At 35.1% G+C, this 9,991-nt stretch overlaps 2 protein-coding genes and 1 long non-coding RNA gene across 3 annotated transcripts; all 3 read right to left on the reverse strand.

Annotated features, from left to right (window-relative positions):
- Positions 1-575: 575 nt before the first annotated feature.
- On the reverse strand, positions 576-2,852 carry LOC105953306 (proteasome subunit beta type-2-A). The gene is made up of 3 exons (XM_012976967.2): positions 2,504-2,852; positions 1,616-1,739; positions 576-1,091 (listed from the first exon to the last, which is right to left on the reverse strand). The coding sequence occupies exons 1-3, from the start codon at positions 2,659-2,661 to the stop codon at positions 759-761; spliced, it is 615 nt and encodes a 204-aa protein (XP_012832421.2). The 5' UTR covers positions 2,662-2,852; the 3' UTR covers positions 576-758.
- Positions 2,853-4,511: 1,659 nt separating this feature from the next.
- LOC148768962 (uncharacterized) lies at positions 4,512-5,070 on the reverse strand. The gene is made up of 2 exons (XR_016031988.1): positions 4,975-5,070; positions 4,512-4,879 (listed from the first exon to the last, which is right to left on the reverse strand). It is a non-coding gene; the product is annotated as an uncharacterized LOC148768962 (long non-coding RNA).
- Positions 5,071-6,210: 1,140 nt separating this feature from the next.
- Positions 6,211-9,386, reverse strand: PAP85 (cupin family protein). Its single transcript, XM_088820631.1, has 7 exons — positions 9,064-9,386; positions 7,955-8,398; positions 7,690-7,865; positions 7,518-7,598; positions 7,116-7,391; positions 6,692-7,010; positions 6,211-6,605 (listed from the first exon to the last, which is right to left on the reverse strand). Exons 1-7 carry the CDS (start codon positions 9,353-9,355, stop codon positions 6,424-6,426), a joined length of 1,770 nt encoding a protein of 589 aa, XP_088676757.1. The 5' UTR covers positions 9,356-9,386; the 3' UTR covers positions 6,211-6,423.
- Between the last annotated feature and the right edge of the window lie 605 nt (positions 9,387-9,991).

The raw sequence follows: 9,991 nt of genomic DNA on the forward strand, positions 1-9,991 counted from the left end.
AATTAATGGAAAATAAGTTATGAATAAATCAATAATAATTAATTTTATATAAATTTTAAAATGACATGTATATGACATGTGTTAATAAATAAACCAACCCATACTAAGAGAGTTGGTAAAAAGCATTTACTATTAGGATAGAGGTCTTAAATAATCTTTTCCCTCTCTAATTTGTAACAAAATAAAAAATTTCAAAAAATATATTAATAAATTAAATATAAAAAAATAAATAGGGTCTCGTTAAGAAAGAGAAACAATCAACAATCTTCATTGCTTACATCAATTATAAAAGGGGTAAATTACAACCGCTCATAATATATGGTCAACTTACGAAAATTCCCCTCATGTTTGGGTTATTACAACCACCCAATTATGTTTTTTTCTTACACCTCCACTATTATGTTGTCAAATTCAACATAATCATCTCGATTCCATGAAATGTGCTCTATTTTGTACTCGTTTTGTAAAAATACAGTTTCTGATGCACCACAATCTGATATATACAAAGAAAAAAACACATTATAAAAGTAATTTTAGACCAAAAAAACAAAATAGGACCATTCTGCAAAGCAAAATATCAATAAAGCTGCTCTAATAATGCAAGAAGAAATATCACCTCCACTGTCAATACTAAGTGCACATAATTTTCATCTCAAACGACAAGAATTCCGACATATTACAAATTAAAAACAAAGCAATTTTTCCGAGCAGCAATGTTTTAAGGTTTCATAATAACAAAGAAAAAGAAAACGAGATAATCAGGCCGCAGGAACGGGGGCATCTTTGATAGACTGACGCCAAGCATACTCCCTCGCCCCATCCTTGTCAACAATTTTGATTAGGAAATTCGGAGGGGCCACCACCAACCTACTCCGTATTTCGACGATGCATTTATCGACCAACTCAATGGCTTCTTCGACAGTCATATCCCTACGGTAGTGCCTATCCATCATGGCGAGGGCAAAGTAGGCTCCATAGCCAAACGCTGCTTTATCGAGCTTGTGAAGAGAAGCAATGTAATCAATGAAGTACATCGAGGGGCCTGTTTCCTTGTCGTATCCAGCAAGAATGATGTTCACCATGTATGGATTCTTGAAAGGAAAAAAAAAAAAGAAAAGTTAAAGGACGAATCAAATTTATCTTGATTCTTTCGTAAAATGTATGAGCACCCTCGTTCTGGTTTCTATTCTCCTTACATTGAAAAAGCAACATGCTTCATAAAATAGTTGCAGATGATAATAATACTTCAATATAAATATCCACCAAGCTAAAGTAAGTTTTACGGTAAAGATTCTAAACAAAACTAAGAAATAATAGAAAACAGCTACTCGGCAATAACTAATTTTATGCCACAATTTAAAATACGCCTCGGTAGGTGTTTCAGAGAATCTCTTGAAAGACCATTTCACAGATCAAGCACATTTTCGCAAAACTTTTACAGACAAAAACAACTATGATTCGTACTTGTGAGGTTTTTTCTATCAAAATCACAAGATAACTAATCAAGTAATCCTTCGTTCATTTGGATGATAAAGAAACTTAATCGAGCAAAATCAAATGGTCAAAAAAATAGCAGTAAAGAGTGATAAGAGAAATTCGTAAAGAGCTTTATTACCTTCCTCAAGGCGGTGGCAAGCTCGCCTCTGGTGAAGTTAGCAGTAGCTGCAGTAGTCAATGGGATGCCGTTACGAAATTGGTACAAGGATACATTCTTCTGTACGTACTCTGTAAACTGAGCCCTAAGACATCATTACATAAAACGGTTAAAACACTAACTTCAGCCATAGAAAGATTAGTCGATAAGTAAATCAGAAACACATTTAACAATGTAAGAAATCTTATCTAGAACAGAAACATTACATTAGGAACCAATCAAATTACGGTATTTAGTGAACGAATTCTATAAATCAGTTAGAAATCAAATTGCATTAGACTGAACACAATAGCATCACTACAAAATTTTACACTACTGTGTCGCGATCAGCTGATTATTAGTACAAGAAAGTTTAAACTGACCTAATTACTGAACTGAGGCTTAGAGCAACAACCTTAGTCCCTTTGTTCTTCAACCGACTACCGTTGCAAGTTTAATGGTCGATTTACGTTGTTTCCATCTCGTTTATAGTTTTGTTTTAGTTCGCTCTCGAGAAAGCAAAAGTGAAGCTTTCTTTCATAATAGTTTGCTCCCAATTACAATTTACTGTTTGGATAGATAATACATATATTCAGCTAATTAAACTGCGCATGTTTCTAGAAATACCTACACTTGCATCCTGTATCAAAAGTTTTAACCCTAAAATCATTAGACTGAAATACACAACCACGCGCGTGGATCATACAAACTAACCCCAGAAAACGGCCCAATAAACCTCATCGAAACAATTATCCTAGCTAAAAATCGCAGACGCATTCAATTTTTTTCTCCTAAAAATGTAATAAAAAAAATTGAAGGCATCAATCGATAGGTATATCAGTAAGAAATTGAGAAATTGGGGGTTTTTACCGGTCGCCGGTCTCGCCGGAGGCGCCCATGAGTTTGTGAGAATCGAGGATCATGATCTTGTCCTCGTTGGTCTTGTGTACGAGGATGCTGTGAACGGCCGATGTATCGGCAGCTACTATGGCGAAATCTTTACCCACCATTCCGAACACTGACTCCATTTTCTACCTCTGTTAGCACAGCCGGAAATCTTCTAGGTTTTGTGTTTTTTCAGATCTGTAAAATTGAATTTGCCCTAGGTTGCTGATTTCTTCTCAGTTTGGGGGTTTTTGTATTTGGTTTTATGCCTTTTTTCTTTGACTCGAGAAAGGGCGTCTTGGGGAACAAGACGGCTAAAAGCGTGTTTTAGTCTAAAGCATATGTCGCGTTTTGATAATCAAAAAGGAGAAAGTGCTAATTTGAATGGGGAAATTACAGTTTTTACACCTCAAATTTGCACTGATTTCACATTTGGTCCCCCATGTTCACAAAAAACACATTTGGTCCCTCAATTTCGTCAATTTACCGTTAGTCCGTTAGTTAAGTCCCGGGCACACGCTTGATTCCATTAAATTTGACGGGAAATTGATGGAAATTACTAAAAGCGTTGAATTTTTGAAACATAAGGGACCAAATGTCCTTTTTGTAAATTTGAAAGACCAAATGTGAAATCTGTGCAAATTTGAGGGATGAAAACTGTATTTTTTCCTAATTTGAATCATTATTTATGAAGTCTTCACAAATTAGTCACATGTATACTAATGAGTTGCTAATTTATATATTTTATAGGGGCTTATTTGAAATCTTGTAAATGATTATCTTATGAATTTAATAAGCCTCGTTTACTTTTAGTGATATGGTCTAATTAAAACCCAAGCCCACGATAGATTAGTTGTCCACAAAAAGAATCTAGTCCAATTCCAAAGTTTGTGCAATCCAAATCAAGGCCCATATACGACACCGTTTTAAACTATGCATTTACTACCAAGGCCCAAGGGCATTATTATTTAGGGTAAATTACAACCACCCCTGAGGTACGATAAAATTACGAAAACCCCCCTCATGTTTGGGTAATTACAAAACCCCCTCAATTATAAATTTTCTTACACGTCCACCCTTGCGGCTTCAAATTTAGTGGAATCTTCTTGATTATATGGAATATTATCACTTTTGTACCCGTTTTATCCTATTCGAGCTCTATATTTTGAAGCAAGATGATCATAAGATGTGTTTTTTGGCTTGTATATATCAGATTGTGGTGCATCAAAAACTAATTTTTTACACAAAACGAGTACAAACTAGAGCACATTCCACGGAATCTAGATGATTATGTTGAATTTGACACCATAAGGATGGAGGTGTAAGAAGATTAATAGTTGAGGGGTAGATGTAATTATCCAAATAAGAGGGGGGTTTTCATAATTTAACTATACCTCAGGGGTGGTTGTAATTTGCCATATAATTTATTTTTTCTTTTATCGAGCTCACCAATTAAGCTAACAAAATATTCATATATTCATCGAGCAACTCCAATCAATCTTACACCCGGTGGAATTGCAACCGAATTTCCAATTTCCACCTAATTCAGTCTGAAATTTTTCAACTTGGAACAATATTTCCGATCCTGAAATTTTCGATTTCCGATTTTTTCAAATTAATATTTTTTTTTGGAGGAGACTCAAATAAATATGAGATTCCAATTTCAGAACAATTTTCGAGAAATAATATAAAAATTCTAATTTTATTCTGAAAATTACAGTACACTTATAATATAAATATTTTTATGTAGTTTATATTTAGGTGACTAAAACATTGGAATTTTCAGAATTTCGACGATTCGGATCCAAAAAATTCAATTTTATAACAGGTTTTTAATTCCCATTCCTAAATTCCAATTATTTAACAAAACATGAATTAGTTTTTCACTTAAAACAATATACCGTAAATTTTTTTCTTCCAAAAATGTTAATTCAGATCTGATTCGTTCGATTTCCAATTTTAATCCAACACCATTCAATCTCATGCCATAAACCATAAGAGCCTTTTCATTAGTCCATGAATCAAAAAAAAAAAAAACAAATAAAATTTATTTATTCAAATCCAACTCCTCATTTAATTTATTGGAGCCCCATACACACAAGTGTATTTTGAGCCCCCCAAAAAAACCAAAAATAAAATAAAAAAATCAGCTAGGTGGAACAAGGGGGCAGCCGGGGAAAGGGGGACAAGGTGCCCCCTTGGAGAAAGTACATATACAAAGGTTGTCGGCTCTACGGCAACGAGAATATATTTCTCCATGTCCTTGGCTGCACACTCTGCACTTGTAGAAACACGCCGACTCATTCGGGCATCCTACGTTCTTAAACGACGTTCGGCAATCCCCTTCGAAAGATCCCTTTGCTGTGTATGTAATAATTAACCAAAAGATTAAATATTTAAATGAAATAAAATAGTTTTTATATATTTTATCAATGTATGTATGTATGTATGTATACCTGACGCAAGTAAGAAGAGTGCGGAGATTAGGAAAACGGCATATTTGGCTTCCATTGTGCTAATTATACAATAAGTGTTTTTTTGTTATATTGCTTAGAAATGAAATGATGGTGGGTTGGGTTTTATAGTACTAGTGTGTGTGTGTGTGTGTAAGATAGAGAGAGAGAATTTATTTCAAATAGCATTTTTTCGTCCATGGTAAGTGCATTAGAGAGAGAGAGAGAGAGAGAGAGTCTATTTGAAATGGCAAATTTTCGTGCATGGTAAGTGGATTTGTTCGACCCTACACCCGGTGAAAAACACCGGGTGGGTCTTCTGCTGCCACGTGTCTCTTTTTTGTATTTTATAATAGATTCCCCGCTAGGGTTTACCTTTAGGGGTTTTAGAAAAATAAAAAAAAGAACACGTGGCAGCAGAAGACTCACCCGGTGTTTTTCACTGGGTGTAGGGTCGAAGGAACCTGGTAAGTGCATTATTTGTCATGAATTAGTTGCAAAATCATTGGCCATAAGCTGTCCATGCAATATATAAGGAAATATATCGTTATTAATCATTTAAATATCAATTTCTATCCACTAGCGCATTTAAAATGTTACAATATTCTTTTGTTTATAACTAGTATATAATATTAATGTTTAACAGCTATTTTCAATAATATAGGTATTAACCTTGTATTGCATAAAGGAAGTAAAAACCGAAATGTTAAATGTCGTTTCAATTTTTCTAATACGTACTATTTGGACTTCGAACGTGATTTTGACTATTTTCGAGTTCTATTGTGGCGGAACTCGAAACATGGGGATTGTAGTTGTTTGAGTTAGCTTTCTAATTCAACTTCGAACCAGCTTAGATCAAATGTCAGATGTCAAAATTATACTTGAATGAGTTTTTGAATTTTAGATAACTGAAAACATCTAAGTTGTTGACAGTATTCATTGATTCATGCATACATGTCTCACCGAATGAGTTTTTGAATTTTAGATAACTAAAAACATCTAAGTTGTTGACAGTATTCATTGATTCATGCATACATGTCTCACCCGACTTCTAATCTTGATAATTTCAATTTGATTAGAAAGCTAAACTCAAACAACTACGAATTCCATATTTTCAGTTTTTCAAACTCTAGAACGGTCAAAATCGCATTTGAATTCGAAAAGTATTATTAAAACTGAAACGACATTTATCACATTTAGTCATAGAAATATGACTAATTGTCTCAAAAAAACAAAAGGTGGTGAAGCATTATTTCATTCATAGAGAAAGGATTTATACACATAGGAAGAACACATCTATTACAACAAGTTTCAACTTCCCTTCTCTTATTACACATACAGTTAAGTTACTAAAGGTACAACTCTTGCCACCTCTCCTTTATTTACTTACACAAAACAAACTTCATTCCTCTCATATAAACATACCACAAAAACCCTTTTCTCTTCGTCACATCAAAAGCCGACAAAATCGAGAATCGAAGCCACATGACGCTGCCCTTTCCCCTTCTGTCCAGGCCCGGGCATAAAATACGACTGCTCTTGGCTTCTAAATATCTCCTCCACCTCTCTCGCCGGAACCCTAAACGCCAGCTCCTTCGCCTCCGATTGCACCTCGTTCCATATATTCTCTTGCCCTATAAAAAAAAAACACATATCAACCACTCGATCAACATCGATCATTATCTATAACAGGGTATATAGGAAGTGAAACGAAATTTACCAGCCAAGAAGTACTTCTGATTATGTGAGGCCTTAATTCCGAAACCAGCCAGCTGTAAATTCGAATCTTGCGAAGCTACAATGGCTATAGGATGGCCGGCGGGGACCACAAAGGCGTCCCCGACCGATAAACGGGCACTAACTTTCTGATAGTGCACGTCGGTTATTATTTCTCCTTGTCTCTCTTTCCTCCCTTGAGAGCCGTGTTTGCCTTTAGCATTTGCAAGATGTGGGCAAGCCATTTCGAAATACCCACTCCCTCCTACAACAAACACCAGCCTCGTAGACTTCGAATTGTAGTACGGAGCCACCATTGCACCCTTTTTTCGAAAAAAATCGAACAAGAACATATATTGGTTAATCATCACTTAAAAAGAATATACCCAAAGTCGTTAAATGTTAATCAAGATTACATATATTCTTACTTTTGTGATGTTCATGAGTAAAACCGAGACATCCAAGTCTCTGAGCTGCTGGTAATGATTAGGAGAGGCTTCGAAGTACTGTCCGAATTCGTTCGAGAAAACGGGCCGTTCGTTTAACAGATCGATCGGGCCCCACGAAGACGACTCCTTCTCTCTCCTTCCCCTTGGAGAAGATTCCGATTCTTGGCTCAAAGCTCTTATTTGCTCTTTCGATGCCTTTATTATCACCCCTTTGCTCTGCTGCCCAAAAAGCCTCTGCAACTTCTCACTTTGTGTCTAAATACAACGACAACAAAAGATCAAATTTTTAAGCCATTAATCAGTCCCAAACCCTAAACCCTAATGTAAGAAAATAAAGATACATACATATATACATACATATACATATATGTGTGTTCTTACATTGAAGGCAGCTTCGAGTATCTCATTGCTGAAAGTGCTGTAGAAAGACTCTGGATTTTCTCCACCAACACCAAAATACTCCTGCAGACAATTATACACATGTAATTAATTAATTAATTAAACATGATTAATTAACTAATTAATTATCTATAAACAGAGAGATTCAATTTACCTTAAATCTGCCGGGAGTGTTGACAGGCTGCAAAAGCTTCAAAACATACAACCTTTCATTGTCGTCGTTGTTCGTCAAGTACACAATCGATCCAGCTGGGACCCACAGCACACCTCCGCTCTTCAGATTATACGATTTCCTCTGCTTTTCCCATACGTAGCTAATTGTTCCTCTTCCTGCGCCACGTCATCGCCCAATTTACAAACCCTAATTTTCTGATCGATATATGTAAATTGAATCAATTTGAATTGAGAAATTGATTTACCCCCAACGACGAGGAAGACTGATTCGGCGTCGCAGTGATGAGGAAGAACGAAGGAGTTGGGATTCGCTTCGAGAATTGCTAAACGATAATTCTCGATTCCTTGGAGGAGATCGGAATTCTTCGAGAATCGTTCGAGGATTTTGATGTGCCCTTGTTCGGTTCTGTATTTGGAATCGAATCTCTGCGAATCGAAGAAGTAGGGGTTTTGCCTCTGTTGCTCTTCTTCTTTCGATTCCTTTTTGGCGTTCGTCGGATCTCCGCCGCCGCCGCCGCCGCCGCCGTGTTGTTGTTCTTCTTCTCTCTTCTGTTTCTCGTACTCCCACTGGCATTTTTGTTGGCAGTACTGGCGTTGCTGTCCTTGTTCTTGTTTCCCGCATCGGCTTTGGCACTGTTTGAATCGCTGCGCCGCCGGTTCGTCTTGCCGGTGGTGGTTTTCTACGGTGCCTATTTGAATTATATAAAAATGAAATTCAAATAGTAGAACTGTGGATAAAGATCAAATTTAATCGAAAATAACAATTTCACAAAAACAAACTCTATTTTGATTTTTTAAGTAAAAATTATTTCCAATTTTATTCGATTTGTTTTCTTCTCAAAAAAGTCAAAATTTAACAATTAGATTAAAAAATCCTATTTCAAAATTAGAAATTTTCGAATTTCAGAATTTGGAAATTTCTCTTTTCTAAATCATCCATGATATAGAAATATATAATAATAATGATATTATAAACGAAATAAAAAATGAAGTTTTTTAAAATTAAAATCAAATGAAAAATCAGAACAAAATATACTAATTTTGTTCCAAAAACATTTAAAAATGTCCAAAATTCAGAATGGAAAATATTATTCACGTATCAAAATTTTCGAATCCAAATCGATAAAATTCAATAGTTCCATTCAAATTAATTAGAGCCATGATATTTAATCTTGTATTCGAATCCAACGGCCATTTATTCAAAAAAAAAAACTATTATATAAAATAATTTAGATCATTAGCAATTCAAATATTGAAATAAAATAGTCTTCCATATATATATAGGATAAAAACTCAAAACTAGAGTTCAATTTCATGCAATAATATAATAAAGGGTTCAAAACAAACAGTATACCTTCGCCGCCGCCGCCGCCGCCGCCGTGGCGGCGGCTGCCCTCTTGGCCCTCCTGTTTCTTAGTCTCCTGATACTGTTTGACGCACCTCTGCTCGCAGTCGGTAAGTTCATGGTCGTTCTGCCGGTGTCTGCTGCACGTGACGAAGCATTCGAACAGTGATTCCTCTGCAGTTTTCTCTTCTTCTTCTTCTTGATACTTTGTGTGGCACTGTGACGGAACAAGGAGGAGAGAGAAAGTTACAATTAATACAAGGAGGAGAGAGAGTACTTTGGTATTGAATTTGATCGCCATTGTTGGTTTGGTTGTGTTCTGTGAGGAAGATTGAAGGTGGTAGAAATGGTTATTTATAGGTGGTAATAATTAATAATATTATATTGATGAACAGCATGCATGGCTGACAAGTGTGTCTTTACTATGAAAACAGGATTGCTATGGACAGTGGCGGATGTAGCCATGGTCTAGGGTGTGCAGTTGCACACCCTTGGTTTTCATAACATATTACTATTATACATAAAATAACAGAAAAGGCATTTGGTTGAAGTGGTAAAGATATGTCCTGACCTATTCGTAGGTCATGGGTTCGAAACCCACCCTCACAATAATTGAATTTTTTTGAAATCTTATCATTTTTCAACTTTTTGGTTTTTAAATATTTCCACAATTCACCTAAAATTTGTAAATTATAAATTTTTGGTCCACTATTTTTATAAAGTGATATTTTAATTTTTTATTCTATAATTTCGAACCCCCTTGGCAAAAATCTTGGATCCGCCACTGGCTATGGATCATTTATTTTCAAATTAATTTTTATTTTTTTTCAATAATTTTCAGTTATATATATATATATATATATATATATATATATATATATATATATATATATATATATATATATATATATATATATATATATGGACGATAGGATAT

Source organism: Erythranthe guttata, chromosome 7, assembly GCF_056151865.1.
Source record: "Erythranthe guttata isolate IM_541 chromosome 7, IM_541, whole genome shotgun sequence".
Lineage (NCBI taxonomy): Eukaryota > Viridiplantae > Streptophyta > Magnoliopsida > Lamiales > Phrymaceae > Erythranthe > Erythranthe guttata.